At 34.2% G+C, this 16,765-nt stretch overlaps 2 protein-coding genes and 1 pseudogene across 3 annotated transcripts; 1 reads left to right on the forward strand and 2 right to left on the reverse strand.

The window, feature by feature from the left end:
- The first annotated feature begins 6,914 nt into the window (after window positions 1-6,914).
- On the forward strand, window positions 6,915-10,652 carry LOC145561920 (PI-PLC X domain-containing protein At5g67130-like). The gene is made up of 9 exons (XM_081622051.1): window positions 6,915-7,072; window positions 7,201-7,323; window positions 7,557-7,694; window positions 7,796-7,894; window positions 7,996-8,299; window positions 8,388-8,611; window positions 8,701-8,787; window positions 9,708-10,139; window positions 10,514-10,652. Exons 1-8 carry the CDS (start codon window positions 6,962-6,964, stop codon window positions 9,894-9,896), a joined length of 1,275 nt encoding a protein of 424 aa, XP_081478177.1. The 5' UTR covers window positions 6,915-6,961; the 3' UTR covers window positions 9,897-10,139; window positions 10,514-10,652.
- Window positions 10,653-10,833: 181 nt separating this feature from the next.
- Window positions 10,834-12,894, reverse strand: LOC145561921 (F-box protein At5g67140-like). Its single transcript, XM_081622053.1, has 5 exons — window positions 12,459-12,894; window positions 12,160-12,306; window positions 11,681-11,816; window positions 11,391-11,489; window positions 10,834-11,257 (listed from the first exon to the last, which is right to left on the reverse strand). Exons 1-5 carry the CDS (start codon window positions 12,575-12,577, stop codon window positions 11,057-11,059), a joined length of 702 nt encoding a protein of 233 aa, XP_081478179.1. The 5' UTR covers window positions 12,578-12,894; the 3' UTR covers window positions 10,834-11,056.
- A 1,226-nt stretch (window positions 12,895-14,120) lies between these two features.
- Window positions 14,121-16,018, reverse strand: LOC145563083 (caffeoyl-CoA O-methyltransferase 1-like; annotated as a pseudogene). Its single transcript, XR_014094506.1, has 5 exons — window positions 15,878-16,018; window positions 15,661-15,748; window positions 15,321-15,465; window positions 15,060-15,191; window positions 14,121-14,688 (listed from the first exon to the last, which is right to left on the reverse strand). The product of XR_014094506.1 is annotated as a caffeoyl-CoA O-methyltransferase 1-like (transcript).
- Between the last annotated feature and the right edge of the window lie 747 nt (window positions 16,019-16,765).

The following is a 16,765-nucleotide window of genomic DNA, read 5'->3' on the forward strand; positions in this document are numbered from 1 at the left end:
GACTCTTTTCAATATATTTTCCACACACTTAGCCTTTGCAACCTAACTTTAGTGTCACTTTCACACACTACACAGATACATGACCAAATATACTTCCCTTAGGAACCCTTTATCATGAAATCTTAACACAACGCTGAAGCATGCCTTATCATGTCAAAATCAAGATCAATCATCATTGCATCACAAAGTATGAAGTACTTAGCCTCCGCGCCTAAGCTACCTAAATACTTTCATTATCAAGTTAACTAGGATAGTCTAAGATGTTACAATCCTTGTACTGTGAGAGACAACATTAACGGATTAAGCTCATTCAACATGCACCTTCAAAAACTTCACTTCGATTCTTTTTCGCGTCTTTCTTTTTCGGGAGAAAGTCGGTACCCTCCACAAAAATGACGGAAAATTTTTGCTTTTCACAATACAATGCACACACGGGTCATGAGTCATACGTGTCATTTCACTTCGAGTCGAGTCAACGTCGAGTCAATCACAGCGAGTCAAGTGTATACCTTGGGTCGTGTCAAGTCAATGAGTCAAGCGACATTAAACCTTAGGTCAACCCTAAAATAATTAAAGAAATTAGCAAAGTCCTATAGTCAAAGATAAATACAGGTGCATCCCAGCGGCAGCAAGAGTAGAATAGGGAAGACCCTACTCCAGCGCCAGACGACAACATCTAGCGTCTGGCAACAAATGTCAGCGCCTGGCGCTAGATTCTAGCGTCTGGCGACAGAGCCAAATCGCGGCGCCAGAGGCATTGCAATGGCGACAGAATGCTCAACCACTCAGAGCAATTATTTCAACCTCTTTCAGCAATTTCGGGTTCCTTGGTACGCCAGTTAGCCCCTATAAGCAATTTGACATGATTAAGTAGTCGGCTTGATTACAATCGCAATAAGTGATCGACCTAACGAAAGATCGTCTCATTTAGCTTAAAGCGCCTAAACATTGGCTCATCGCAAGACATCGACATAAAGGTTCATAAACAACAGAGGCACCGACATAATGGTTCACAAGCAGCAAAAGCGCCGACGTACTGGCATAACGGAAGCAAAGTTCAAGCGAACTTTAAAAGATCGACAAGCGTTGGTCTTCGGTAATTTTCTTCGAAATATTATCGCAACAAACATTCAAGTATCATTCAAGCTCTTTTGTTCAGAGACGCGTGGACATTTCTTTCAAGCTCTTTTGTTCAGAGACGCGTGAACATTTCTTTCAAGCTCTTTTGTTCAGAGATGCGTGGGCATCCTATCTAAGCTCTTTTGCTCAGAGACGCGTGAGCATCCTATTTAAAGCTCTTTTGCTCAGAGACGTGTGGGCATCCTATTCAAAGCTCTTTTACTCAGAGACGCGTGGGCATCCTATTCAAAGCTTTTTTGCTTAGAGACGTGTGGGCATCCTATTCAAGCTCTTTTGCTCAGAGGCGCGTGGGCATCCTATCAAAGCTCCATTGTTCAGAGACGAGTGAACATTCCTCAAAAAGAAGCTCTTTTGTTCAGAGACGAGTGAAAATCAACGGCGACGAAGCACGACCACAATATCAACAATAGCAAGATGGAGTTCCATAAATATAATCGTGGAAAGTTGTCACAACAGCAATACAACAAAAAATCGGTTACTCCAGAGACGTGTGCTCGACGGTGCAAGATACGCGTTTCTTAACTCTTTTATCTGTTTAACTAACGCTAGTATGCAGGTATCGGCGTTACAAGAATGATTTGGGATCGCAGAACGTTCCGAATCATTCTCCGTCCCTATCGATACTTTGACTTTTGTTTTCGAAACATGCGTTTCTCCAAACTCAGTCAAAGTGGGGGCTTTTGTAGACACCCAAATGTGTCTCCCTAAAACCAAACCCAGTGATGAATACCTTTTGCGTCGAATGATTATCAAACGAGGTGAAAGTGTGAAAGGTCGGGTGTTGCGGTTGGTTTTTATTAAAAATTCTTTCTTTCTGTTTTTGAAAACAACTCTATTTTATGAAAATAACCAATCCAGTTTAGTTTGATCCACGACAAGGGTCCAATAATGGTGTAGTTGGATGGGGCTTGCAAAGAGCTTTCCAAAGATATATTATAAGCCCAATTCCGATGAATAATGAGGAAGTTATGGCCAAAATACTAAACTGGGCTCGGTTGATCTTTACATGCGGCCCGATGATCTAGGAGAGGGCCCAATGTTAATTATTATTCCTAAAGTTATTAGAATTAATTATAGTCCTCTAGAATTCTCTAGAAGGTTCTCTTAAGTCCTAATAAAATTAGAATTAATAATTATATTTTGATAAGTTTTACTTGGAATAAAATATTATTTTATGAAAATACGATTTCAGTTTTCATATGGACTTTGCAAGTCAATTTTGATTGATAAGTGGACTCCGTGTTTGAAAGCGCGTAGGAATCCAGGCTGTCGCCAAGCGACAAGGTTGGTTTTGCGGCGACAACGTGGAGTTTTATTCCTTATCAAATTCTACCTATTTCCGGACTGTTTTCTTATAAATAGGGTCCTGAACCTCCGTTTTTAATCATCAACAACAATCAGCAATTATCAATTATCATCAATCTTTTATCTAAGCTCTCATCTCTCTAGCTTTTCATAAACACAATTCTGCATACATGAGATCTAGGAACATCTAGCCAAGTTCGAAGTTGCCTTCGCCTTAGACATGAAAGGTTATAATTTCTGAGGGTTTGGTCCCAAATCTCGATTTCAATTATTTAATTTGATTGTTTTGATTTCATACTTTCCTTGAAGTTACTAACGCGTGTATTTTGTTATTAGAAAGAGATACGAGACATCAAAGTATGTAGTCTTATTGCTCTATTCTTGTGGAAAACATGTTTAAATTTGTTTAATTCCTAGTATCATATTAGGATGTCTTTATTACTTTCTAGTATCATGTTTAGGGTGTCTTTTACTCTTTTCTAATATCATGTTAGTATCATGCTAGGTTTAAAGCTTTGATCTTTATTGCTTAGTGACATGGTAGGATTTGTTATTAATCTTGTTAGTATCATGCCTAAGATCTTGCTATTATTATGCTTTAGCGTTAACATGATTATTTCAATTATGATTGTTATTATGATTATGATAATGATTATTATTTTTATAATTATTATGTTGCTTGATGCTTATTCATTGTTATTGCTTGATCACGCCTCTTATGCATGTTTAAAGGGAATTGGTACTTGTAATCATGCTTAATAAGATAATTAATAATCTTGTTTAGGGCTAATATGATTATAATTCAAGTGATCGCCAATAATAGTTTTATCTGTGCATTAATATTCAACCAACATAGATAAACAAGTTCAGGGTAAACCTATTGATTGCATGTTAGTCAGAAAGCGTACATGAATACGAGAAGAATAAAGTAGAGGCCTATTGTTAGGGCAGGTTCAATCTCTTTTAGGTTGGATTTGTACCCTCATCTCGAACCCTAATTGGTTCAAGACCTTTTGGAGTTGACGATCTCATGGATCGTTAAGGGGTGTAACCTTCACCTTGTGAACGGTTTACAAGTTCCTAAAACTTGTTGGCGACTCTTTTTGCTCTAGCTTCCTTCCCTTTGGACGCCACCATGCTTAAGTGTATGATCACAGTGGGGTTCAAGCTTGGGGTAATGCTTGAAATATTCCCTATAAGTACACACTCGTCTTTTCAGTTTTTTTTTTAGAGAATTGGAGACATCTCATTAGTTGCATACCTCTCCATCTCCCATCAATAATTGAAGCCGAATTCTCCCCTACTACTAATAAAACACTAACCTAGCGGTGGCTAGGTAAGTGAGGGTTATATACTCAATTGGATTGATTATTTCATCAAACTTAGTTATATATATATATGGTTTAGATAGGAACGAAGACTTACTTAATTTGTAACTAAATGGTAGTAATGTATTCTTCTTCATTTTAACCTCGATTCAATTGACTTTGATATATAGATTGACATGATGTTATTGATTGATAGATCTGAAACAATAACAAATTCATGGTAACTGACCTTTCATATGACAGAGTAGAACACTCGTACGATTTATGATAAAATTACTCGTATTGAACTGCCCATCAAATTAATGTACTTCCCAATCCTATGATTGTATAATAAATCTAGCAGCCCCAGCAAACTTCCCAGATAAACCCTAAATAAACTTTATTTTAGATATATTTAGGATAATTTCATTAAATATTAAAAGAAACCTAATTTGATTTCAATTCAAGTGAAACCCTAATTTATATATGATGCTACTGGTATTGTATTATATAATCCATAGTTTTATAGCTTTGATTTCATGGTTCAGCTAATGTCGTTAAGAACACTATATATTTAATTAATTCTAAACTAAAAAAAAAAAAAAAGAAATTTGCTATCCAACAAATCAGATCAATGCAAATTTGGCACTGGAAATTTGTTATTGGACTTAAAACTTGTGTCAATGTTACAATTGAACAATAAGTAAAATTACAGAACAATAACTAAAATCAAATAGCAATTAGCATATTCGCAAAATAATGAAGTACATAGGACATAGAAAGGTTACCCAAAGAATCAAGAAGTGATGAACAGAAGATAGAGCGTTTGCAGATGGTCTCTTTCTCTTTCTCTTTTTCTTCCTCTTTCTCATTGCTGCCAAAGTTTCGTTTCGATGGTCAGTTGAAATAGAGACTTGAAATTACGATTAGCCCAATTATAAAAGAATCTAGGCCAACTTCGAACAGCCCAAGGGCCTTCATATATTTCAAATAAAAGAGGTTCAACTAAAAGATCAAATTTATTCCTCCAAAAAAAAAAAAAAAAAAAAAAGAACAAATTTTAAAATAAAATAAAATAAAATAAACCTCCAACTCATCAACTGCCCATGCCACATAAGCAAGTTAACCTCCATCCTCCGGTTAAAATTTTCATTTACCCAATAATAAAATGGTAGTAGTAAAGTTGGGCTTTTTTTTTAATAAATCAAAGTTTGACTTATTATTAGAAGATCACGAAAAGTTCGGATTATTCATGTTAATTTTACTAATTCTTTATTGAACAATAATAAGATCGAAATCTTCACATGACAAAAATGAATGGACGATCATAGCGCTACTATGTGCATCTAATTTGTTGGAATGAATCAAATAATATAGATTTTTAAATATAATACACATTTTTACACCATCTTTGATTCCTTATATTTGTACAAGTGAACTTTACATTGGATTTCATTGTCAACACGAATTGATTAATTCTTGTATATGTGTTACTTTGCAAGTAGGCAATTAATGTGAATGCCACAAAGTAAAACCAACCTCAACAGAAACAGAAATATTTAAGGAGGGTCCCTTTCCAAGTTTTCAACAATTTTACATCACTTTGGGCAGTCCAAAATTACTTTGGAATTGCGTCTAAATTTTGCTAAAATAATAAACAATGCAAAGACATTTTTTTTTTTTTTGAAAGCATGCAAAGACATTATAGTTCTCCATAGTTTATGTTTCGAGATATTCTATGAATGTTTCTTACCAAACTAACCAACCATATGCTCTAATTTACACGTTTATGGGTCTGTTCTCATTGATTGAACTGAATTGAATTGATTAGAGCTGAACTGAACTGAACTGAAATGAATATTTTATGAGAGAAGGAAATTAGGATCTGAACTGAACTGAACTGAAATGAATATTTTATGAGAGAAGGAAATTAGGAGTTGAACTGAACTTAACTGAACTTATTAGAGCTGAACTTAATTGAATTTATTAGAGCTGAACTGAATTGAAGTGAAAATAATCTGATGAGAACAGGGATGGGCCTAACTCTTGATCCCAATTTTGCTGAAAAATAGTTCTTGTTTGAAACTTCTCAGGTAGTTATACTAGCTTATTGATCCATTCAATTGGCCTGGACTAGTGATTTAATTGTATCTATCAAGGTAAATTTGATCGAGGTATCTATCAAGGAGAAAGACCCTGATCGTAGCTCAACTCTCACGGTTTTTTTGGTCCGGTATTTGCGTGTCAGATACTTTGAGAGTGCATGAGAGGGAAGGGTAAGGGATCCCCACCCTCAGAGTGTCCCTAGTGGAAATTAAACCCTCAACCTCAAGGTTGGAAGGTGACAATCTTACCACTAGACCAAGCTTAGCTTGGTGTCGAGTTTATACTAATGTTCAATAGAAAATGCAAAGTAATGGAAAATCAAATTTATTACTAGTATTTGTTGTATACTAGATACTACTCCTCCAGTTCCCTTTTGTTTGCATCACAACCACTTTTTGTGAGAGTTTTTTGGGTCAAATGGTGCAAACAATAAGGGATAAAGGGAGTATGTATAAGTAAAGTGTTAGGCTTGGGTGCATGATTGAAAATTGATATACAAGACATTAGATCTACTCTCATGTATGGAACATATCATCATCCTAATACTAACTCTATATATAAAATAAAATTCCCATTCAAACTTTATTTTAAATAATCTCTTAAAAATTCTTTTATCTTACATATGTATATTTTTAGCATTCAAATTTTATCTGAAATAAGCTTTGAAGAGTTTTTTTTATCTTATATTCGTACATTTCTTAGTTTTTATGTACTCCGTATTCCATCATAATAACTATTAGCAATAATGATCCAAAATCAAAACAACATAATAATGTTAAATCAAACAAAAATGATGTTAAATCAAACAATTTCCAATCATAATCACATAAAATATGAGATGCGACTGTCACTGATAGAGTGGCTAAGAAAGAAAGATGACAATTATACATAAAAAGCCCGCCTAAGATTACCCAACTACCCATAAAAAGAAACCAAAAAACTGGCATCTTCTCTTCCACTGTTAATCAAACACACCACTTCCACTTTCAGACCATCTTCCCCTTTTGCTTTTTCCTCTTCTTCCTCTTCTTCTTTCTGTGGCTTGAACAATTTCACCTCCATTTCCTCTCTCTTTCTCTCTCTACCTTAACACTACATTACCCATGTTTCTGTGTAATTTACCTGTAATTGGGCAAATCCCTCTTTTTTTACTTCTCTTTTCTTCTTTTTTCTTTACTCTTTCTTCAGCTTGTTCTGGGGGCGGCAATTGTCAGGTAATCTCTTCTAATTAAGTGAAGTTGTGGGGGTTTTTTGTTAGATTTTACCGAAGATCTGAGTATATTTTTGGATTCATTGTATGAATTTTTTGGCTAAAATTTTGATGGAAATTTTAAATTTGCAGGTTTTAGAGTCATGTTCAGCTGCTAATGATTGTGCGCCTGGTTTGTACTGTGGTAATTGCCCTGCTGCGAATAAGCGCCAACCCGTTTGTACTAGAGGGCAAGCAAACATTCCCACTTCTATTGTATGTTTTTTCTTTTAAATTAATTTTTTTTTTACTAGAATTAGTGCAAATTTAAGATTATTATGTTAGATTTTTTGCCGTTTTAGGGTGATAAATTAATGGGTTTTTATAGTTTCTTGAGTAAAAACATTACTTTTAATAAATACCCTATAATTAGTTGAGTTTTGTATGTTTGTTGTCTAAATTTTTTGTCTAATTATTGATGGGTTTTGGATTTTGGTTGTGGAAATTAGGTTAGTGGGTTGCCCTTTAACAAGTATTCATGGCTAATGACTCATAATGCATTCTCAAATGTAAATGCCCCACCATTGTCGGGTGTACAAAGGATTACATTCTACAATCAAGAAGATACTGTGACCAATCAACTAAGGGTATGGAAAGTTTTTCTCCCCAATTGTATTAAAACTTTACTTAGGTTTCGTGTTTACGAGGACGAGTTGTGTTAATGGTTACCTTGTTGGTTGTTTTTTAGAATGGAGTAAGAGGATTGATGCTGGACATGTATGACTTTGAAGGTGATATTTGGCTGTGCCATTCGTTTCAAGGGCGCTGTTATAACATCACTGCTTTTGTAATATTTTCTTTCCCTCCTCGTTGATTATTCGATTTTACCTTTGATGATTGAATTTAGTCCTGAAACTTTTCATGACATGCTAAGTAATGATGACTTAGGGACCTGCAATTGACACACTGAGAGAAGTTGAAGCATTTTTGACTGAGAATCCCTCAGAGATTGTGACCATTATTATAGAGGATTATGTTCAATCTCCAAAAGGGTTAACTCAGCTGTTTGCAAATGCTGGATTGGAAAAGTATTGGTATCCTGTAACCGAGATGCCAAAGAAAGGTGAAGATTGGCCAACAGTGAATGATATGGTTCAAAAGAATCATCGGCTTTTGGTTTTCACCTCTGATGCTTCGAAAGAGGAAGCAGAAGGGATTGCTTATCAGTGGAGATACATGGTTGAAAATGAACGTAAGTATCTTATGAGTTATGACTGCATTTTTGTATATCTTCAATGGGTGAAACTTACACACTTGTCTGCTATGTGATGCTTTTCCAGCTGGAGATCCTGGAGTGAAACAAGGTTCATGTCCTAATAGAAGGGAATCAAAAAAACTTAACTCTAAAGGCGCATCACTTTTCTTAATGAATTACTTTCCAACATATCCTGTTGAGGATGTTGCTTGCAAAGAAAATTCAGCTCCTTTGGCTAATATGATTGGTACCTGTGATAAGGCAGCAGGAAATAGGATGCCAAACTTTGTGGCAGTTAATTTTTATATGGTACTGATAATGCAATTTCACCTTAGAGCTCTAATTATCATATTACTAGTCAACCATATCTTATTTCTGAAAACTATTTATCATTTCAGAGAAGTGATGGACCAGGAGTCTTTGACATATTGGACAAAATGAATGGACAATCATTGTGTGGCTGCACCACAATAACAGCTTGCCAGGTTTGTTCATTCTTCACTTCTCCTTCACCATACCAGGAACCCATGTTTCATTTTCTTTTTTATTACTTGCTTCATGCTTGACAATCAGCTAAGTAGGGTCTTTATCTATGTGCTTCTTGCTTGACAATCAGTTAAGGAAGGTCTTTATCTCCATTAGTGCATTACTTTGATGGTATCTCAAAGATTACACATACTATCACAGAATTTCAATTTTTCATCATTTGGTATATTATATTTCATCTGAGATACTTGCCATACCCCCTATCTAAAATTGTTCGCTTATGTTGTCAGAATGCACCTATTATGAAATTAATTGAAGAATTCTCACTTGCCCTTATTTCTAGGGGCTTTTAGAAGAAGAATTAAACATTCATGGCATAGATGTTGACCATAAAATGATCACAGATCTCTCCAGCCTGAATAATCTCAGATAGACCATGTCAATTGTCAACCATGGAACATTACCACCCACAAACAATTAGAGCACAGTAGATCAGTAGTTGCAGAATGTAGCCTGGCAGTGAGATAGGCTTGTTTGTCACTCTCCTCTTGTCAGAAGGCATTTCATCTTAAATGTACTTGGGCATATTTTTAGAGGGATTAAAATTCATACTACACCCCAAAATTACAGATTTCAGGCATCCAAGAATTTCATGGATGTTTGATTTTTTGGTCACAGGGATTTTAGCAGCAACCTAGCTGTTGGTGAACCATTTCCTAAGCCCTTCCTTCTTTCCTTGGTTTGTGGCGGAGACTAAATTTCACAAGTCCTACTTTCTAAAGCGAGGGGAGAAAAGGGCCGGGAGAGGAAGGAGGGGGGGGGGGGGGGGGTTGTTGCTGTTAACACCGTTCACAAGTCCTATGTGCTGGATCTTTCTTTCACAAACTGTAACAGATTTTTTTTTTCTTCAATTTTGCAGCAAGGATCTCCTCCGGGGGTTTGTAAAAATGTACCAGCACCTATTTTAGCTCCTCCCACCTCAACTTTCGGCGGAAGCTTTTCGGGATCTGTACAGTTATCTGGATTTGCTCCAGCTGCCTCTTATCCAAATATCTTCCTAATTTGTTCATTCCATTTATCATTGATGTTACTTTTAATGTGTTTATAATGTAAATGACATGATGAGTGCCAAAGAGCACTGTTGAAGTTGTATGCTTCATTAGAACAGGTTTTTGGAGTATTAGAAGTAAATTTTGGAGCCATTGTAGTTTCTATTATTAGTAGAAGTCCATGGACAGCTTAGATCTTGTAAAATGTTTCAGATGGATAAGAACGAGTATATTAATCTCTTGAGATAGGTTTCAGCCAGGGGACTATGCAAGGCATCAACGACAAAATATTAGGGAGACAGGTATGCCACAAGCTGCTTCCTGTTTGTTCTCGACATTTTTTGCAAAACTTGTATTCAAACAAGTATCTTTGAATCCAAGTCATACATTGCATAGTGTTTTTTTTTTTTTTTTTTTTTTTTTGTGACTTGGGTGACATCTATGAAATATTGAAACTTGGGTCATTGGGTGACTAAGCTCATTGCATACAAACCCTTTGCTTTTTAATCATGCTCCTTACTCTTTTGTTTTTAGCCTGTAAGGATTCTATTCCCTCCCCGAATACAATCCTGACTACAGGATATAGTTCCAACTCTTACAAGCTTTGGATAATACTTCGGTAGCAAAATGTGACATGATATCTCCTCCCTAATTCCCCACCTTCTTTCCATTGCAGGTAGCTGTGGAATGGCGCTGAAGAAGGCAGAAGATAACTGTAGGGTGAATGGAAGATATTAGCACAATTATTATCCGCATATATCAGCCGCTTAAGTCTGTACCAACTACCTAGTGAAAGCTTCAGCTTTCTTAGCTTGCCTGTTGTTTGTCTTACTTTTAATGACAATTATGAAGATATGTTCTTCCATATTAGCTGCAGAGCCCTCATATATTCTGTTCCTAAATTCAACCCCCACCTCCAAAAAAAGGAGAGAAAAAAATAGAAAATTCTTAAAGCTATACCTTCAATTCTCTATCATAAGCCGAGAAAGAAAAGGAATCAAAGAAATGTCTGTTTATTACTGATAACATAACAGAATATTTACAGAGAAATTTAGAGCAGATGATACATTGCCATTACTAAGCAGATTTAAAAAGAACACAATTTGTAGGAAACAATCTGTACAATACAAAGAATTTTCTTTTTTACTGTTCAGCCATTGCAGTAAAGCCGTGTAACAAACTCAGAAAATGAGTGAAATTGCCAACTTAACTGGATAAATCAAACAGGAATAGCTTCAGCATTTGGAAGAAGCCCTACAGGTTTTATCTGTAGAGCAGGGCTGATAGTGAGCAGGCCAATGAAGCAGTCAAGGGGAACCCTTGTACCCCAGACATTGATCGATTGCAGCTTCCTGCATTTGTTTACGAGGTACAGCAGTCCAATCTCAGTCACATGGCGGCAGCTCCACAACACTATAGTCTGCATGATATGAACAAATGCATATATATCAGACCAACATACTACCAGAAAACTATCCTTATTTAACTACTTTAATACTTGTATACAACAAAACACCGACTGCAGAATTAGCCCAATATATATAATAAACAACCTTCAAATGCAGACAATTGTTTCCAATGGCAAATAGAGATTCATCAGTGATAAATGTTCCGCCAATGTTGAGGTGCTGCAAGGAAGTAGCTCTTGAGACCTGTGACCAAATGCATTTTCAGAAAATTGTTGCAACTTTGCAAATCAGAGGCTTCTTTCAGAATTCATTGAGTTTTGTTTTATACAAACTAATTTTTAGATTAAGCTTACTCAAGAGAGGATCATGCTTTATTAACAAGAAATCTATGACTATTAGTGATTATATAATAGGAAATTCAGTGTGATTCATACCAATTGCACAACACCCTTGTCTGTGATTCCTGTCATACCCCAAATTGAAATGGATGTCAAATTGCCAATACACTTTGCCATTGATATCTCAAACAGTCCATAGTCTGTTATTTGACAACCCCATCTACTCCTCGAACTGCAAGGAAAATCAACATTCGCAAAGCACATCAAATACTATACCACATTTATCAATTAGCATATCACAGTTATAAATTCGGAAATTCACAACTCACAAATCAATATAGCTTAGTGTGTCTTACAATAATATAATCGGATTTTTTTTGTTACTCCATCCAATCATATGAGTTTAGAGTAAACCCAACAACACAAAAACATATCATTAAAAAAAAAAAAAAAAAAAAACTCAAAACTATTTGAAAGATTCAATTATTGTCCAAAACAAAGGATTAGATTAATAAAATAATAAGAATTGAAGTAAGCATGAAATAATAAAGAAATGATAGAAAATTTAATCATACATGTCAAGTTCCTTAAGAGAAAAGGCAAGATGAACAAGGCGAGAAGTAGAGGCATCATCCATTTTACATCCTGAAAAGCTCAAACTTCGTCTCCTTCCCATTGATTGCTTCACCCCTTCCCTCCATTTCTTACACACACAACTTGCCCTTAATTTACACACATAAAGATGTTAGAAATTAAAAAAACATTCAAAAAGTCGTAAGTGGAAATTGTTTCCTCTGCTGACAACAGCCAGGATTTAATTGTCACGTTACCAATTACTAGTGTGTAACTTAAATTTAAATTACACAATACTTACTGGGCTAAATCAGTGAAAGAAGAAAAAAGGAGGAATATATGAGACAGAAGATCAGTTGGAAGCTTTTCAATTTCTGATTCTTCAATATCCATTATTTCACCCATTTCTGATATTCTCATCAATAATAATCAGCAGGAGAAGGTTATAGAGAGAATAAATGAAAAAAGAGAGAGAAAATGAATTATTGGCCGCCAAATTTAATTTATAAAATAAATTTTAGGACGTGAGTAATAAAGAACAAAACGCAAGAAAATTGCTGGATTAAGAAGGAAATTGGGAAAAATGATGAAAATAAAAGTCGTATAATTAACAACTAGTCTAATTTCTGGAATAGGCGGGACAAGTAACGTAGGAGACTTTAATTAATTAATTAGTGTATAAATTAATTTTAAAGGGATATTATATATAGAGGAAAGAGAGAGAAAATGACATGAATGGATGTGGTCATTTGGACTTCATAGACTCGTCATCTATAAGACATTCATGTGAATCTCTTCTCTGTCTTTCCCTTTAATTTAATTTTTTTAAACTCTTTCTTTTTCTAATTTTAGAAGAAAAAAAACAAAACTCTTCAAACAAAATATAAGGTGGCCCTCTTTAATAAATTCATGGAGTAATTTTAAAAGAAGAGGTATTGTATGATTGTATCTTTGTATGTGAACATCTAATACCTGGTATATCACTCTATTATGTCGTATTAGGAATTTTCCTCGTGAGGAGGGTTAATTTACTCCATTATGTTGGTCAGATAATGTGATAAGTTTGACGACATGTAATGAGTTTTATTCATTATGTCACTTTGTATTAGAGAATAAGTCACACGTTTTGATAATGAATCTCATATACTACCTCCGATTTTTTTTAGTTGCAACTTTAGAATATTTTATATCTCTCAAATAATACCCCAAAGTTGCAACTAAACAAAATCGGAGGCAGTATTAGATGTTACTCCGTAAATTTTACTATATAGGTAGTAAATTTCTTAAATTAGATAATGGATTGGATACTAACATTGAGCTTTTATGTCTTTATAATTATTTTTTATTTTTATTATATTTTCTTTTTGTAAAAATGAGTGTTGAATATTAGACAATGAGTTGAGTTTCATATTTTAAGTGACAACTCAGACGAATTTCGTATATTGGACACTGTTGTCTTTTCTCAAATTTTGGACAACCAAAATCAAAAAAAAAAATGGACACATCACACATGTGTTAGTTGGAAATTTGGAATGGATCTTAATTGGCCAATCTCACACCTCTCTCAAATCCAGCTGATTAATGGCCCACATAAGTACTGAGTCCAAAAGCCCATAAGTTTGGACCCAATCTTCTTTTCTTCAGGAATTCAGCTTTTTGTCAAATGGAAGTTTTTTTTTTTTTTTTTTTTTTTTGAAGTTGTTAAATTTTTCTCCTATTTGTAATTACAATATATACAGTAAATTTCAATTGACTCGTATAGGGTTCCAATCAATAGAACGTTAATTTGTGTTTACATTTACTCCTAAAGTATACTTCATATTTGTCATAATGGCGAAATGAATGCCCTTACATGAAATTCAAGGAAACAATGTCTCTTAATCACACCAATTCACCTCTTCTTGATAAATTCATGTTAAAAAAATTAAATATAAGAAATTTGCAACTTTAGAAATGGAATAAATTATTTTCAAGTAATCAATATTGATAACCTTACATAATAAATTCCAACAACTAATGGTTTCTTGAATGGTTGGAAACATTAAAATTACTTTAATACAATGCATGTGTACAACACTAGATTGTACAACGAAACAAATAAATAATGAATCTTAAACATCTTTCTTCAAGTCTTTAGCTTTAAAATGAATCCTAACATTTGATCTTAAAAACATAAATAGTGTAATTTATTAGTAAAGGAAGAAATATCAATTTGCAAATTTCAAATAACGAATCGATCAGCTAATACGACGGCATAAGGTAATTCCATCACCGACAGGGAGCTGGCAAATCTCAATCCTAGGATCAACAGCTAAAGCTTTGTTGAGTTCCAACACAAAGTCCCTATAAAACTTAACATATTTCCTAAGCGGAGCATCTGATGGGGCCACAACTGACCCATTCCATAGAGTGTTATCGTATCCAATCAAACCACCAACTTTGACTAATTCAATTAGCCTCTTGTGGTAATTAAGATAGTTGTCCTTATCAGCATCCACGAATATAAAATCATACGTTCCATGATTTTTCTCCTGCATAAATTAACATAAATTAGTCATCACTATACTAATTTGGTACATAAACCTAATTGGTTGAGTATCCTTCTATAGTAGTTCATTTGCATGCACATTTTATGATTATACTTATTGATATTCGGTGACAAAGAGATGGTAAAACTGAAAATTACTCCATATTTAATTTTACTTAAACATGTTTCGAAACTCAATTACACTCACAAAAGGACCTAATAAATAATAATAATAATAATAATAAATGCAAATATGCTTATATGCAATAAAGTTTTGGCCATTTAATTATAACAATTGATCGATAAGACAAAACAGAATAGCTGTTGTTACAAAAATAGGAATTGGGCAATTTAATAAAGTAATGAGATACTTACGTCTTGGATCATTTGATCAAGAACAGGTAAAGCAGGGCCCTCCTTGAATTCAATTTTGTGAGCAACTCCAGCCTTTTCAATCACTGGAAGTCCTATTTCATAATTTTCTTTGTTGATGTCCATGGCCAATATCTATATTTGTTAATAACAGTACACAAAATTGTTAAAATTTTAATCACTAATTAATTCCATAATTGTGTATCTTAATTCTTAAGGAAAGAACAAAAATGATTAGCTGATAGTTTCAGTTTCACTACATACCTTTCCATCCTCCGGTAGGGCAAGCGCGGTAGCGAGGAGGGAGTAGCCGGTAAAAACACCGATTTCCATGGTGTTTCTGGCATTGATGAGCTTGATTAACATGTTCAAGAATTGCCCTTCATCTGCTGATGTTGTCATCAAGTTCCTATTTTTTTGGACCATGAATATGAAATAATTAGGTAATTATATGGCATGCTAAACCTATTGAAGTTTTTAAATTTATTCGAAAATTTACGTTCAGTATGTCCCTTTCTAATAGGCCATATTTTAAAATTTTATACCGTAGGTTATAATTAAAACTTTTTATAGGGAGATTCATTCATAGATATAGCTATCGTACCACGGGTGCTTTGCTGTAATTTCCCTGAGCTCTTTCATGCACGCAGGCTCTTTAGGATACACACTATGACACTAGTCTCAAGTATATACTGCAAAAAAAAAAAAAAAAAAAAAAAAAAAAAAAAAAAAAAAAAAAAAAAACTTCTAGTGTTAGTCTCTAAATGATAACACCACGTCTACAATGTTACCGTGAACTAAGCGTGCTATAAAGTTTGCACCTGATAAAGTGCATCGCTTTGAAGGAGACTTTTATGCCCAACTTCTTGATGTCTGAAAGTATCATTTCCATTTTGATGCTTCACGTCTGAACCATTAGTTGCCATTTTTATGTTTTTAAAAGTTTTTTTTTTTTTAAAAAAAAAAAAAAAAAAAAAAAAAACTGTTACTTCATAAAAAGCTTGCAACTTTGAATGTTGAAAAGAATTACTTGGCTCCTTGGTATATATAGTGAATGATAATTGGGTTGTGGTAGTTGGCCTGATAATAATGTGAGAGGGAGCCCGGCCCAAAAGGAAGTGTGAGGTTGGTAAGGAGTTGGTGTTTTGGTGGTCTTTTTTGGTAGGAAAATGGTTTATGACGTATTTTTTATAAAGGTAAACTACAAAGTTAGTAAAACTTGTTTACAAGGACACCACATGATTGATTAACTTTAAGGTAGAGCAATTATAAATTAGAAGATTTAGAACTATGTATGTAGGTAATGTGAGAAAAATGGGAAGTAAAGTAACCAAACTTTGTAAGTCAATAAGCAATCAATCAATTTATGTGTTTATTATTATGATAAGGAAAGAAAATGAATATTAGGAGATCCTGCGTAACAGAAAATTAACTTTTGAATAGTCAAATTATAATGATTATAGTACTGAGAAGAAAAATTAAGCCAAGCTTAAGGGAGGTGAGAGTTTGGAGAAGAGAACCCTAAGAAGAAAGAAGGACATTTAACTCATGAATTAGTTCGAAATTTAGGTGCCAGATACTAGTTGTAGAAATATTTACTTTAATATTTTTTTATTAGAAGTGGATATTAAATGTAATTAAAACGTTATGCATCTCAATATCTCATTCAATTACAAAGTTGAAGAAAGACATGATGATCAAACCCGACC

This window comes from Chenopodium album, chromosome 10 (genome assembly GCF_948465745.1).
Source record: "Chenopodium album chromosome 10, dcCheAlbu1.1, whole genome shotgun sequence".
Taxonomy (NCBI): Eukaryota; Viridiplantae; Streptophyta; class Magnoliopsida; order Caryophyllales; family Amaranthaceae; genus Chenopodium; species Chenopodium album.

Coding starts and splice junctions, on each gene's coding strand:
- LOC145561920 (XM_081622051.1), top strand. CDS start 6,962: ATGTTTCTGTGTAATTTACCTGTAATTGGGCAAATCCCTCTTTTTTTA. Junction 7,695..7,795: donor CTGTGACCAATCAACTAAGG/GTATGGAAAGTT, acceptor GTTGTTTTTTAG/AATGGAGTAAGAGGATTGAT. Junction 8,612..8,700: donor TGGCAGTTAATTTTTATATG/GTACTGATAATG, acceptor TTATCATTTCAG/AGAAGTGATGGACCAGGAGT.
- LOC145561921 (XM_081622053.1), bottom strand. CDS start 12,577: ATGAGAATATCAGAAATGGGTGAAATAATGGATATTGAAGAATCAGAA. Junction 12,307..12,458: donor TCTTTCACTGATTTAGCCCA/GTAAGTATTGTG, acceptor GTGTAAATTAAG/GGCAAGTTGTGTGTGTAAGA. Junction 11,817..12,159: donor TCTCTTAAGGAACTTGACAT/GTATGATTAAAT, acceptor TTTTCCTTGCAG/TTCGAGGAGTAGATGGGGTT.